The 15,738-nt window shown below is 34.3% G+C and overlaps 1 protein-coding gene across 1 annotated transcript in view; it reads right to left on the bottom strand.

The window, feature by feature from the left end:
- Positions 1-15,738, bottom strand: part of TMPRSS15 (transmembrane serine protease 15) — a 112,790-nt gene that overhangs the window by 86,981 nt on the left and 10,071 nt on the right. The window contains exons 4-7 of the mRNA XM_025885432.2: positions 13,846-13,997; positions 11,122-11,166; positions 9,447-9,482; positions 2,490-2,621 (exon numbers count right to left, since the gene is read on the bottom strand). Coding sequence (XP_025741217.1) covers positions 2,490-2,621; positions 9,447-9,482; positions 11,122-11,166; positions 13,846-13,997 — 365 coding nt within the window. The remainder of the gene's footprint in view (positions 1-2,489; positions 2,622-9,446; positions 9,483-11,121; positions 11,167-13,845; positions 13,998-15,738) is intronic.

Below are 15,738 nucleotides of genomic sequence, written 5' to 3'. Positions count from 1 at the left end.
ACAGCCAGAATCCTAGCTGGATAAAGACAGATTAATTGATTGATTTGTCCACATTTATTCCACAAAAGCTTTACATTTATTTTCCAAGATCAATACAATGCTAATTTTAAAATACAAGTAATGAAGAGAACCAAGAAAAATGAAAAATGAGGATCTAGAGACTTAAGAAAGTTAGTGACATGCATGGTTAGTTCAGACTAAGATTCAGTGAACACCAACCTCCATGATATTGAAAACTAAAAATGCAGTTTGATTGTGTCTTTAAAGAAAATTTAAAGAATTAATTCAGTTCTAATACTGAGGCTCATGCCATCAATCCATACTGACTCAAAGAATTCATGGCCTTATAACTTACGTGAGGATAAACTGTCACACTTAACATGATACTTTTATGGTTATTTTTGGAAATGCACTGCTATTTGCTTTACCATGAACATTATTAACTCCATGACAGTAAAGACATTTTCTGATTATTCAACTCATCTTACATATTCCTCCCCACTCAAGTTTATCGATCATCGCTAAATAGGTGTAAAGCTATGTGTCGAACTCTGGCATCCATTGTTCTTTTTGAAATATTAAGCAACATCACTCTTATTACCTCATGATGGTATGAGGTATGAGGAGAATATGATACAAGTGCCATCTTACATATTCCTCCACACTTGTATCATATTCTCCCTGCAAAGGTTTTGGAAACTGCCTGAAAACCATAGCAAAAAAGAATGTTGCTTTCTTCTTCTTTGAGTAACTTAGTTATATAAAATAGGTTAAAGGGTGCCTGGGTGGCTCAGTTGGTTAAGCGACTGCCTTCGGCTTGGGTCATGATCCCGGAGTCCTGGGATCGAGTCCCACATCGGGCTCCCGGCTCAGTGGGGAGCCTGCTTCTCCCTCTGACTTTCTCCCCTCTCATACTGTTTCTCTCTCTCTCTCTCTCTCTCTCAAATAAATAAATAAAATCTTAAAAAAAATAAAATAGATTAAAAAATATTCTGTAGCCTGCACTTTCTTCCAATACGCTCTGAGTGTACTTCAAAATATGTAGTTAAACTTTGAAGGTTTGAATTTTATCAAAGAACATTTGAATTGAGATTGCTTAGTAGAAGCCTCTTTCGTCAAGTTGCCTTTTTTTGCGTTGGTCCTGGAAAACAGGCCAACTGCCTGTCTTTTAAAGTAAGTACCAAGTGGTTAGGTAGCTTTTCAAGCTTTGGTTGTTAATGGAGAGTTCATCTTCAATTAATATCAGGCAAGAAGAGCAAAGGGTAGCAAATAATAGAAGAGCAAAGTGTAGCAAATTGTAACTACAACCTTTATACATTTCAGGAATTAATTGTGCTCGTAGTCAATTTTGATCATGATCATAAACCACACCAAAAAAATGTTCAATTCATGCTTTCTGCTTAATTCTTTAAGAATAAATTATAAGTTAGAATTATTCAAATAGTTCTTCACCTTGCTTATCAATCTATATTTACAGTTATGTGATAATCTTTCATATATATGTTACCCAACTATAAAATGAAGTAAGTGAAAGAGTAAATATGTTTAAATCACTTAAAGTCATGCTTGGCATAGAGTAAGTACTACTTAAGTGTGAAATAATAATAATAACAATAATTGATAAAAATAATGTTAACACTTAAACAGATGCCAAAATTTACAAATAAAGCATGGATATTTTATTCTTGAGACAAGATCTTATTCATAACTGGTTTGTATTACTCACAGAACTATAACTCCAGCACAAAACTTGTCTATTTGTTGTTTCTATGTCAAAAGGCAAACAAAAGCAACAATCAAAATTAAGGAGTGGCAATTACTGAGTGAGGGGTCATTGGAATGGCAAAAAAGAAAAAAAAGATTGATATATTATGGTATAATGGTGAAAAACATGAAAGAGCCTTCAAATTCATAATAGTTTGGAGTAATTTAATAAAGGATGGGGGCGCCTGGGTGGCTCAGTTGGTTGGGCGACTGCCTTCGGCTCAGGTCATGGTCCTGGAGTCCCGGGATCGAGTCCCGCATCGGGCTCCCTGCTCGGCGGGGAGTCTGCTTCTCCCGCTGACCCTCTTCCCTCTCGTGCTCTCTCTCACTCTCTCTCTCTCTCAAATAAATAAGTAAAATCTTTAAAAAAAAAAAAAAAGGATGAAAAACAATGACATTCTCTTCCCTCACTTATGACTGACATTAATCACAGCATTCTTTCCATGGTCATCAAATAGAATTCTACTTAATTAATGTTCAATATTGCATAATATAGTTAAGGAAAATATTAATATATATTTATTTATTAGGTTCTGTATTAAATTATAAGGTTCTGTATTAAATTATAATTGTGGGTATGGGGATATCTCATTCTCCAGTAGTTTCTGGTATCTCAGAGGGTGTGTGTGTGTGTGTGTGTGTGTGTGTGTGTGTGTGTGTGTGTACAGACAGTGAGGGAGGATGAAAAGGCAGTGGCGAGAGAAAATGTGGGGGGCATTACTTACCACAAGTGTTACTGTCTTCATCAGAACCATCTGGACAGTTTAATTCTCCATCACAAAATAAATCAATTGCTACACACTTCAGAGCGTCAGCACAAGAACTTGAACCAGGCGGGCATTCTATTGAGACATTCCCTTTAGAAAAAAAAAGATTGATTTTATAAGTTTCTTACATAGTAAATTTAATTTCCAACCATATGTACAATGTTTGGATATTTATTATGTATTTTTTGTCATTTAGGTCTTTACTCACAAGCATGTATTTCAATTTCCAATGTAAATGTTTATTTCATTTAATCAGTCATTTATAAAAGTTTAGAATTTTAAATTTTGAAAAGATATATATTTCTTCATCGATGTTAAATATGAATGTTTACTTTGTTGATTTTAACCTTGATAAATCAATACTACAGTTTGGACATTTAGCTCCTAATGTTTACACCTCCTAGAACTGTTGTATGTGTTCTTTGGGGAAATTTATTGGAATGTTTTTCACATCATCTGCAGTATCTAGTAACCACTTCATTTACTTATAAACTTATTATTTGAAAATATGGGGGCTGAAGTCAAGGTTTGCATTCTGCAGAGCAAAATTTGTCAGCAAAAGCCATTTTATAACAGAATAAAAACTTAAAATTCCCAGTGCCTGGCTACATTGAGCAATGGAGAAACCCAATTGCTATTTCCATTCAATATTTCTTTGCTTCTTAGGTCAGAGATTCTTAGTAGGAAAGATGCAGACAGTCCCCTGGAGAATTCTATGCCATACTCTGACCAGAATCTGATCAACTTGCTCTTCTCAGCCTGTCTTGTCCTTCACCTGCTCTTCTTCTACATGCCTACATTATAGAGATGCACCAAGAAACACATTTTACTTCTAGAAATTAACTTGGAAAATTTGAGTGTAAGTCTTAAAATGGCATATTCTGCACTGCACTGCCATCTGCTGGGTTTTAAAAATATATTTGATTTTGAAATTTCTCCTTATGCTCCATGAAATTAATCGGGAAAATAAAAGTGCTTGTGTCAGTTAATCTACTAAGGTAATACCTAATTAGGAACATTTATGGACAGGGTTGCTGGGCATATAGTCAACTAAATTAGATTTTTATAATTGGCTCTCATTAAAATGAATATAAACCATTGGGAAATTCATGGATCACCTAATGTCTAAAATAGGACATGATAAAGATCCGAGTCATTCTTAAAGGACAGACCACCCCCATTTAAGATAATAAAAAAGGAGTGATAAAACTGGTATTGAATAAACCCAAAAGCATATTACAACTGTTGATATATATGAGATACTTATCAAGAGTCCTTAATCATTGAATCCCTAATCCATTAAAGGCATAGTGTTGATAGTATTCCATAAATGCTTGCTAAATAAATAACAAAAAGCATATTCTAGAAAATCTATATCTAATTTTAACAGCAGTTAATAGAATTGTAAGTACTCAGCATTTAAAAGAAGAGATCTGGGGATATAGCTAGGAAGATGTATAATTTTGTCTGTCCTAACGCTTCTTGTGGGAACTGCACTCCATGATGCTTCTTCACCTGTTGTTGCCTACTGAACTCTACCGATTGAACCTCAAAAACCACACTAGCAAGTGGTACCCATTGGGATCTTTTGATCTCATTAATGATCATTCATTCACTCCACAAGTATTTATTGTCTATTTATTTGTGTCAAACATTTTTCAAGAGGTATAAAAAAGTGCTATGGGAACACCAAGAATTAGGCAATGAGTCTTCTTTTGAGGAAGGAATTGAAAACATCTTCATACAAACTAGGTTTTGAAGGATGCTTAGAAATGTACTAGGAAGAGAGATGTATGCAATGCATACATGGTGATGTGACAAGACCACATCCATATACAGAAAACAGATGACTATAACTAATCTGGATGGTAGGGATGTTTGTGAAGGCCATGGCAGGAAGGGAGTTTGGTGTCAAGTGTAGGAGACTTTTTTTATTTTATTTTTGTAAAACACGAGAAATATTTTTTCTGTAGGCGATGGCACTGAAAGTTTTTATCTATTTGTGTGGTATGATCAGTCCCTGTTTTGTTAAGGCAACTCTGGGACCAAGTGGAGAATCATGTAGAATAAGGAGACAAGCTAAGAAGCTGTTTTTATGGTCAAGGTGGAAGTGGGTAAGGATTGGAACTCTGACTAGCTCTTATTAGTGGATAAGGGTTGGCACTTCGCACTAGTAGAGGAGGTGGGGGCATGGACTCAATGGCTATTTTACAAGTAGAACAGATGAGTTTTAGTGACTAGATGGGCCCCTGACCAAAGGGGTGGAAAGGGTGAGGCTAAGAATGATACCTACAGTTTTGGAGTGGCCAGTTGTATTAATCGTGGTATTTAATCATGATGGTAATATAAGAGGAACCCCCCGTGGGATTAGAAAATAACTCTAATTTAAAGTATTTTGATTTAAAGGTGGAAATATGAGGTACTCCAGTTTGGGTTGTACTCTATTTTTCCGGACTCTGTTTCCTGAACAGTTTTCAGCTGCCTTAGTCCATGAAGAAAGAGAAGTTCTTCATACTGAAACCAATATGGAAATTATAATTGTTACATTAGCACAGTACATCTGGGGATTTTATCTGATTGCATTTTTACCTTGTCTTCTGTCTTCCTTTCATCTCCTTACATACACATATATGATGATAGTTTCCAACAAAACCATTCATTGAAACATTACCTGTTATGGAAATTAGCCAGATGCAGGTTTTTAAAAGTGACCTTCCACTCTTAAAACTAAACTTCTTCAACTTGTGTATTACTTTCTGTGTCATTTCATTCCTTAATTCTTGCTCTGGTATTTCTCCTTCTCTAAGAAGTCTGTACTGTACTTCTCAATAAGGAATTTCTAGGAAAGGAGTTAAGTAATGGTATTTAAAAAAAATGTGCACAGAAAGCATAATAATTGGTTTTGTTTATCAGAAGCTGAACAAGTTGCCTGAATATTAATTATGTTATCTTGAGTGGGAAAAAAGGTGTGCATGTATTTTTATATCTGTGGTAGTTTATCTTTTTCTTTTTTTTTTTTAAAGATTTTATTTATTTGTTTGACAGAGAGAGACACAGGGAGAGAGGGAACACAGCAGGGGGAGTGGGAGAAGCAAGCTTTCTGCAGAGCAGGGAGTCTGATGCGGGGCTCGATTCCAGGACCCTGGGATCATGACCTGAGCCGAAGGCAGACCCTTAACGACTGAGCCACCCAGGTGCCCCTGTGTGGTAGTTTATCTTCAGGATATAAATTCTTTGGCATTTTGTGAAAACCTACCAGGAAGTTACTATTATTTGGGATTCTGCAAATGGAAGGTTTTAATTATCTATTTATATTTGTACCATAAAGGACTCAGTATAAACTCAATGTGATTGCTCCAGAATGATCCAAAGTCACAATTTTCGGTGATTTGTGGTGAGGAAGCTCCTATGCTTAATTTGTGCAGGCCCTGTGCTAGGCATTGGAGAGGATAAAAAGACAGAAATCCATTTTTTTTCCCCCTTCCAAACAAGTCACAAAGAGCATTACCTACAAGATAATAATTTGCAAATCATGTTTTGGAAATCTTACATTTTTATTTTTCCTCTTACTCAAATGGAAATAAGAATGCTTGGTGGACAAAGCTGTTTGAGACACATTAAGCCCCAAATCCTTATAGCATATTAGCAGTGAAAATGGGGTCTCAATCCACAAATGCCTGCCTTTAGAGACTAAATTTATTTCTCTACTCTGTATTGGAAAAATAAATATTGGCTTACAGAAATTCTTATCAACTTTGATATAGCTAATTTCATCTTTTTTTTTTTAAGTTGTCTGGTCAATCCAAATGAAATTACAGTGGAAAGATATTTGAACAGTTCTGATGTCATGTACATAAGGATGTTTTAAGGTAGAGGAGTGTGCTTAGCAATATACATGCTTTTCTCTCAAATTCAGAGAAAGAAAAATAAAGTTATACAGTATATGTGGTGTTGGATAAAGTCCCTGTGTCTTAGTCCTTGGGCAATTCAACTGAAGAGTATAATTCTACCTTAGCTTCTCTTGACCCAATTTCATGTTCTTTACTAAATCAGCCGATTCTTTTTCTTCAATCCCCAAGCATCTCCATATAGTAGTATTGGAGCAAGATTGCATTTTGTATGAAATTGAGAAAGCCCACAATAGTGAAACTTTTGTTTTTCTGCAATCACTGCCAACATAGAAAGCAACAAAAGACTAGAACAAGCTATATTCTAGAAATCCTTCAAGCATTTGAACAATTGCCCAAAACAGCCCCTCTTGGCACTCTGTAGCAGCCAAGAAATCGATCAGTGTAATTCAATCCCGGTCCCCATCTCCCTCCTCTAGTGTTCCAAACGGGTTAATAAAACTTTACAGTAATTGGCAACAAAGGCAGTTGAACAATAGAACCTAATCCTCATGGACTTTGTACCCGCTATCATAGAAAAATTCTCTTTGGCAGAATTTATAATAGTACTAATGCCAGGTATATGATGCATGCATTTGTTGATTTTTCTCAAACTCTGTCTTCCAGGCATATAAAGATAAGAATAAACTTAACATCCCTGAAAGGCATATTCATAATAAATTACTGCTTGGAAACTGTGGTTTTTCACATTTAATTGCCTTGTTCCCCTCTATAAATCTATAGTATCTTGCTGTAGGAAAGGGAAAAATGGGAAGGATGCCTGGGGACTCATGGATCCAGTAAAAGAGGAAATATGAGATGTTTCCACTTCCTTACCTTATTATAATTCTTTGAGGATTGATTAAGGTAACTCAAGGCAGTCTCCAATAAAAAGAAAGCTTCAAAAAATGGAGTGTTTTTGGTCAAACAAATGATCAGATTTAAATGAGCATCACCAAGTACAATTATCTTGTTTTAACCTTAGTTCCATTTTTGAAATATTTCTAAAAAAGGCATCCAACTGCCTTTTTTTTTTTCTAAGTCAGAAGGGACAAGGAAGAAGGAATCTAACTTTGTGCCAGTGATGAATTGAGAGAGTACAGTGGTCTCTCCATTATCTCTCTTTTAATTCTCATGATCGCTCTCTAAGATATGTAATTTAACCCAAAGTTAAAAAAGACGAGGTAGCTTGCCAAACACCACATATAGAGTAATTGGTGGAATTAGTTAATGATGGATTTGCCTATGCTTTTTCAATGATAGAGAATTGTATGTTGTTTTTTGGTCTTCGATTGACATATCAAAAGCCAAAAGTGTGAAAGATAGGGCTAACTGTGTACTGATCCCATTCCTGTAGCTTACATGTAGGAAAGGAGATTTTTGTTTCATTTCCCATGAGAGCAAAGTATGGGTGAACTACCACTCTTACGCTCTTTGCCTCCCAACCACTATCTCCTCTGGCCAGAGGAAACTGGCATAAAGTTCAGCCACTTCTTACATTTTTGACAAGTTTGTCCTCAGGGTAGTAAGGGAGAAACACTGACTTTTTAAGTCTAAGACTTTCTTGCTTTCACACTGATTTTTTTTCCCCTTCTAAATCATTCCACATATTTTTCTTAGGACATTTTATACACTTGAGATGTCTTCAATACTGTGGTTTGTATGAATCACTCATTGAATCAATAGACACATAGAAAACAGGCACTAATTTGGATATTTGTTGCTGACTTTCAAAGTTTGAGAATGGTATTTCTCAAAATATGTTAAAATTACTTTTTCAGCTTATTTTTAGACTGGAGGAACTAGCCATTATCAATCCGAAAAGAATTTTTTTTGAAAGTGGGTTCAAAGGTGGTTTTAAATGCTGTAAGTAATTTTTCCACATTGGAGAGGAGACTGTGTGATTAAGAAGAGTTTTATTTTTCAGTATGCTGGATTGCTGTATGGGTTAACACCTGAACACAACTCCAGGCAGCCTTTATTGGTTCATAAAGGATTTTGATTAATGATTTACATATCCCTTTGGTTTCAAATATCACGCCAACCATTTTATTCAAGAATTATTAAGTCTTACAGAGAAGGGCATTTATAGTTTTACAAAAGTTCTTTCCTTGTACGGATATTACATTTGATATGGATTCCTTTTTTTTTTTAAGATTTTATTTGTTTATTTGAGAGAGATAGAATGAGAGAGAGAGAGCACGAGAGGGAAGAGGGTCAGAGGGATAAACAGACTCCCCGCTGAGCAGGGAGCCCCATGTGGGACTAGATCCCAGGACTCCAGGATCATGACCTGAGCCGAAGGCAGTCGCTTAACCAACTGAGCCACCCAGGCGCCCTGATATGGATTCTAATAACATAAAAATAGCAGCATTAATTTAGGAGCTGAAGCTCTATACAATATTACCTTTATGGAGTTTATCTGAAGAGATGAGGGACACACCCAGGCCATTCAACATGAAGATTAAGTTAGGACCAGAAAAAGGCAATTTAGTTGACAAGCAGACAAAAGCACAGTAGACAGTAGGAATCCAGAGAAATTGACACATCAAAATTATGTGGTGGGAGTTAGCACAGAGTAGTCACCTAATGAAAACTTGTTGAATGAATGAATTCAAGGCTATTTTGGTGCTGGTTTGGCTACTCATATCGTGAGAGAGCAAGCGTTTCTACCTTGTATGCCGACCGAATAATCAAAGAAAAAAAAACACCCTTCACATCTGATGAAACCTACGTCCCTTCTGGCAAACATTTTGATCCTATTGGTGGCATTCTTAGCGAAAGATAATAACCACGGTTCTAACAGAGGAATGGAGTGAGGTCAGCTAATCCAGGCATTAGCCTTAAACACATTGCTCACTTTTGGTGAAATCTTAGGCTTAAGCTGCAAACTTTTATGCTCCAATTTTCTTATCCTAAAAATAGGAGTAATATTAACTGCTGTGTTAGCAGAGAATTCTTAAGAGCCTAAAATAAAACATAAGTGAAAACTTTTTAAAAAGGTATAAATAAAATTATTAATACTGACCTGAAGTTGACAGAGGACTGCTGGTTGTTAGCTTGCCTGTAAAAATAAATGGCATTAAGATAATTTCTACCTTTTTAAACTGATGATTAGAACTGTATTGTATATTTTCTCTGTTTAATATTTAACTGAGAGTTTTTAAAGTTACTGTAAATTATGATTATCTATTTGCTTAAGGATATGTCATTTGTATCTGGATCTAAGAATAAATCTTTTATGTTTTCACTGATTTTTAGAATTGTAGAGCAGAGGTTTTTAGATTTTAAGACATCTTTTGTTTTTTAAGTAGAGAAGATGATGTTATTCAATGATCAACAACTGAACATGAGGATTCATTAATTTCTTAATGGTTGTGGACTTAAGTGTTCTAGGTTAATCTGATGTTATTTGAAATAGAAGCTTGGGATATGCTTAGACCATGGGCTTTGGAGTCCAAAGGAATTCCTTTTAATTCCTAAGTTTGACACTTAATAGCCGTGTGACTCTGGGCACACTGCTTACTAATTTCTTTTTAAGTGGAAAAAATATTACATCCCTATAGGATCATTCTGAAAATTAAATGAAGCAATGCTGGTAAAATGTAGTACCTGGCCCAAGTAGATACGTTAAAAAAATGTAGATCTTTCCAATATTATAAAAATGCTCGTGATAATAGATAGTACCAAAAGTAATATCTTTATACTTTTAGAAATTATTTATATATACATTTGATATTTGGAATGACTTTGAAATATTCAGAAAAATTTTATTATTTGCAATTTATGGGAAGCAGATTTTCAGAGGAGTAAAGAGATGTGCCCAGTGTTTCTGGAGGTTGGCAGAGCCAGGATTGATGTTTAGGGCTCCTGACTTCAATTTAAATTATTTTTCTACAACATAATAATTTCACACTTTGAGATAGGTTAGGTTAATTTTAGAATTCTTGATAACTTCTCAAAGCAAACTCTTTTGATAATGGTGTGATCTTGGTGAGACAAAGTGAAGTTCTAAATTTTATAGCCTGGTGATGGGTATTAAAGAGGGCACGTACTGCATGGAGCACTGGGTGTTATATGCAAACAGTGAATCATGGAACACTACATAAAAAACTAATGATGTAATGTATGGTGATTAACATAACATAATAAAAAAACAAAAAACAAACAAAAAAATAAATTTTATGAGCAGTAATAACCAATTGTAGTTAGAAAGATGGGATAACGAAATGCTGGAATAAAGAAAAGTTCACATTAAGTTTTGGATTCTCCTTTCTCAAGAAGGCAATATGTTCTGCAAGTCATTATTTGATTATCCTTTAAATATATATATTTTTTTATTCCAAGTGACCTTACAAATGTTATGGATTCATCTCGAAGGCTTCAGGATTAGAGCCACATTTTAGGATGTTACACACCCACACATACACTCACACACACCATTCATGTATACGAATGTATATAGAGTTTAAAATATGAAAGGAACGTTGAAATTGGAAATGTATGTCCTTGGCATGTATAACTTAGGCATTATAAAATCTGCAAGATTATGAACTACATTGCTCTTAACCAAATGTAAACTTCTTACATGTTAATATGAAGAATAAATGTCTCAGATAGGGCTATGAAAAAAAAATCCTTTTCTATGTCATGGAGTTTGATGATCACCAAGTTGTATTTTTAAAAATGCCGTAAGTACTGACCTGAAGTTGTTGCAGGACTTACTGTAGAGGAACTTTCCAAAGGTGCTGGAATAAAGTAAAGTTGAAGTTTGGGATTATAATATAAAAATATTGCAAAATAGTGAGTGCAGTTTTCATATCATTCAAAGGGCGTCTGATCTTTTAGAGTTCCCATTTTATCCTAACTCATGCTGGATGTTTCCATCATTATTTGATTGCAATACATTTGATGAATTTCCAGAATCTCTATGTTCTCTTTATCAAATTTACCTATGCAAAAAGTTTGCTTATTTGCTCATTTAAGAAAGATACTTATTCATCATAGTAATTTATATTTAAGACATCTAATATAACATTGCACACCAGATCATGTTAAACTTAGAACCAATGGTTTTGCACTGAAATATATGGAAGATGTCAAAATAATCTTGCACATAATAATAGCTACTAAGAATCAAGTCCTGTTTAAATATGAATTGCTTTTCCCATAAAAGGTAAAAATTAACTGTTTTCCTCACCCTTTAAAATATTTAATAGTTTTAAAAATATAATGACAACTATGTAGGTATAAAGGAAACCAAAGCATACCTTATGAAAAACCCTCATCTAGTCAATTTGTTTTTATTCAAAATTGTATTTATGGTAAGTATGTGAAGAGTTATAGTGTCTTCTACTAACTAGGTTGTTTGCCTCAGTATTTCTTAATTTCTGCATTGTCTTATTCCTACAAGATCTATAGCAGCTTCATAAATAATAATTGGTAGATTATTGATTAAAAAGATAATAAAATAAGGTTTATAAGATTTTTTCATAAATATTTTAATATTTTATTTTTTATTATATTTGATTTGGCTGTGAGCTATATAAAAATCCATGGTATTTATGAAAATTTCATCCAATTTTAAATGTAATAAGTTAAAAAATTCACATGAGACAAGTAAATATTAAACTTAAATATCTAAAATAAAGCTTGGTATCATGTTTATGAATATGTCTTAACATAGTTCAAGAAATTAAATGTAACCTCAAAATGTGGAACATATTCCTGAGTTGATGTTGTGATACAGTTTATTGCATCCATGATATTTATTCTAAGTTAACCCAAGGATATGCTTTTATTGAATAAAGAAATATTTTTTAAGGCCACCCCCAAATAGCCCAACTGTAGGGAGTCATAAAAATAAATTTCAGCATACCTGTTAATTCATTTGCCATTAAAGACCTCTAGAAACTGATGCATATCCAACTAAAGATAGTAAGAAACCAAGTTTCTTGAAGAAAATGACTATTGAGAAAGTATCGATCAAGGCTGTTCAGAGATAAAACATGGTAAACAAACGGGTGCAATGGATAAGGGCACAGACATTAGGGTTAGACCACATGGGTCAGAATCTTCCATCGAACTCTAAATAACTGTATGATTTCAGGCTATTTATCAACATTATCTGTGCTTTGGTCTTCTCATCTCTAAAATTGGGGGGGCAGTAAAGACACCATGTAGTAAGATTAACATAAGGATTAAACATGTCGATAAGTAAAGCACCTATTCTAACTTAGAGTAGTAGTTTTTAGCTCATCTGAATCAGACAAAGATCCCAAACATTCTTTACTCCAGCAGTTGTGCCAGGGGGAACCAAGCCATCACTAGAGGCGGCTCTTAAGAGCATCCGTTGTCTTCTCACTAGACAGGTGTGACAAGAGACTCAATGAAAGAGGACACTGTGTTTGATGAACCAATACTGTAAAGAAAAGCAACTAGAGGTCTGCAACTTCAGATCTACTATCACTAAATCAAAAACAAAAAGAAAACTTCAGCATGTTTTTATACATTTGATTTAGAGACAAACCTATACTGACCGATCTCATTCTGTAGTAGTAGTAGTAATAATAATCATAATCATCATAATCATAATAAAATAATTAAAGCCAAAACTGCTTAAACTGGTGTTAGGCTATTTAAAGTTTGCCTTTATTCCACTTGATGTGGATATTTATATATTGATTCGCTTTCTGAAGTCCAACAATTTCTAAATTCCAAAACACACTTGCCTCTGTGGCTTACAGATAAGGAATGATGGGCCTGGCAAATCAGTAGTATTGTTCTCAACCAAAATGAAGACATAATATAAATGTTTGTCGAATTGAACTGAATGGAGGATAACTAGAATGGGATATTTAGAACAACCTAAGTATTGATAGACTATTATTATTGATGCCTTATCTCTCTTTCCCTTTGATTGATTCTTATTTTAAAATTGCTTATTTTAAAAATGAAGTTTTATTTTTTATTAACAACTATCTGGGATGAATCAAACTCATTGACCTTTCTATTTTTCCCTCTCCTTCTTTTATGTTCCTAATTAGAGAGTGGGCTTGACATTTGACTTTGTAATTTAATAATGTCTATGACTCTATCAGGAAGTAATGAGTGTCCCTTACTGTTGGAGCGTTCCTGCAAAGTCAGGGTGTGCTTGACACACACCAAGAATATGATGAGACCCACAAACATTTATGTATGCCAATACTTTCAGAACCCTTTTTGATATTTCACAAACTTTTCCTGACTGATATTTTCCTTCAAATATGGTTTCTTCGTATTTCGCATTTCTCATGTAAATGTGCTACCTCAGGCAATAAGACATGCTCCTAAAGTCAAGGACGATCCCACTGCTTCCCTGGTATATAGCTAGAATTTTAATTTCATAGCTTAATGATTCAAAGAAATCAAATAATGTTCACAGATACCTGTGATATCAATGCTGTTCAAATCAATATGGAAAGTGACCAGTTGGCTGGATTTATTTGCTTCAATGCCTTGAATCAGTTCTTCTTTTACATTTTCATCTGACACCCACTGGGCAAAGAAAAGGTCAAATATAACTAAAATGCTGCCATTTCTGCAATGCAAAAGATGATATAAGAGGAAAAAGTCAGCCTTCATCAAATGATTTGTGCTTAATTCATGTAAGATATCTTGAAATTCTCTATAGTTATCATTTTATTGTACCTATGTAGTAAAACTTGGTAGGTTATGTCAAATATTATCTTTATTTTACAGGTGGAAGAAAAGGAAATTGAAAGACTAAATGTTTCTCTAAGAACACAAACATATCCAGAATTGGAATCTTGAGTTTTCTGCATTAGCACCCTAATCCTCAGACCAGAGTTCCCTGTGTCAAATTAAACACAGTCACACGGTATCATGATGTTTACTTTTTAATTTACTGTTTTAAGAAAAGAAAAGTGTGCATCTGTAATTTTTCACAGGTTATTTTTAAGTAGGGAGAAGTCTAAGAGAGTTTCACTGATGCAGAGAAGTTTTCTATATAGTTTATAAAGGTCTGATAGCAAGCTTATAGCAGTGACTCTATATCTACTTTTTCTTCTTTATTCTTAATATAAAATATCAAAATATGCCCTGATTTCAAAGGATAGAAAGAAGACAGAGACACTTGGGATTTGGGGGCTATTCAGTCAATTTCATGGTCAAAAGTTGGGATTATTTTGCTTGCGTTATTCCTGACCATAACATTAGAATTCAGTAATATGGCCCAAATCATACTCCTTTTTATTTGTCCCCTGTTTTGAAACATACATTTAAAAAGTTTTCTTCATTGGTGATTTGTTTACAGTTTAAAGAAACATAAAAAATGAACAATATTTTTTGGCCCAAAAGGGATACTTGAATGACTTTTGCTCTCCTGCCTACACTTCTGCTTGGCTTATGGTATTCTTTTAGGGTAAAACCACTTGGGAAACAAACTCTAACCCTGATCTTCATTGCGTGCCCTTCAGAAAGCTGGGGGGTACTCAAAGCATACTTGGATCCTGAAGAGGAAGACTAGGAAGAATCAAATTGTGCATTGTATGTTTGCTGGTTTTGAAATTTGGACAGTTACACTCATATCCTTGTGGTATCTATCTCATATCTCTGTTAGTTAATGAGATTCTTCAAGGACTTCATCAACTCTAAAAGCGCTCTTTATTTATTTGTCCATACCCTATCTTGGTAGAGCTTAGAATATTTTTTTTTTTCCTCCGGGACTATATACAGGATCAGAACATTCCTTGAAGATCATAGTAGATCAGCATCTCCTCTAGGTACGATATTCCTCCTTAAAGTCTGTGCCACTATACAGGTTCATAGCTTAGCAGAAGTGATTCCTTTCTACATAGCTGGTTTTTCATTTTTGAAATGAACTGGCTTATTCTGATAAAACAATTTCACATTTCCCCTCTATTAAATAGGTTAGTGTAAAAAGTTAGAATGTTTAACTTTGCTTAAATCATAGTAACCAAATCTTATAAATGAGAAGGTTCCTTAGTAACTGTTTGGTTCAGGGTTCCCCAAACTTACCCATACATGGAACCACTTGCTGTCTTTCATAATGATACATGTTGTCACACATAATTTTTTTTATCTACTCTTCCACCTTCATTAATTTTTCCATGCTGGCGGATCCCTAATTTTATTTGAGAATAATTCTCCATTTTCTCAGGGAAGGTGATGTCTTCTCCAACCATTCCTTGTATCAATGACAGTTTTATTTATGGGCGTATGACTGAGACTTGATGAATGGAATCTGAAGGGACACTGATGAGAACCTTTTTTGGAAAGTTTGTTTATATCTAACTGAG

The sequence above is a fragment of the Callorhinus ursinus genome, unplaced genomic scaffold, assembly GCF_003265705.2.
Source record: "Callorhinus ursinus isolate GAN/ISIS: 27379988/994484 unplaced genomic scaffold, GSC_fseal_2.0 scaffold1, whole genome shotgun sequence".
Classification (NCBI taxonomy): Eukaryota; Metazoa; Chordata; class Mammalia; order Carnivora; family Otariidae; genus Callorhinus; species Callorhinus ursinus.
Note: the sequence above shows the minus strand (reverse complement) of the source record. Positions and strands in the feature narration are given on the sequence as shown.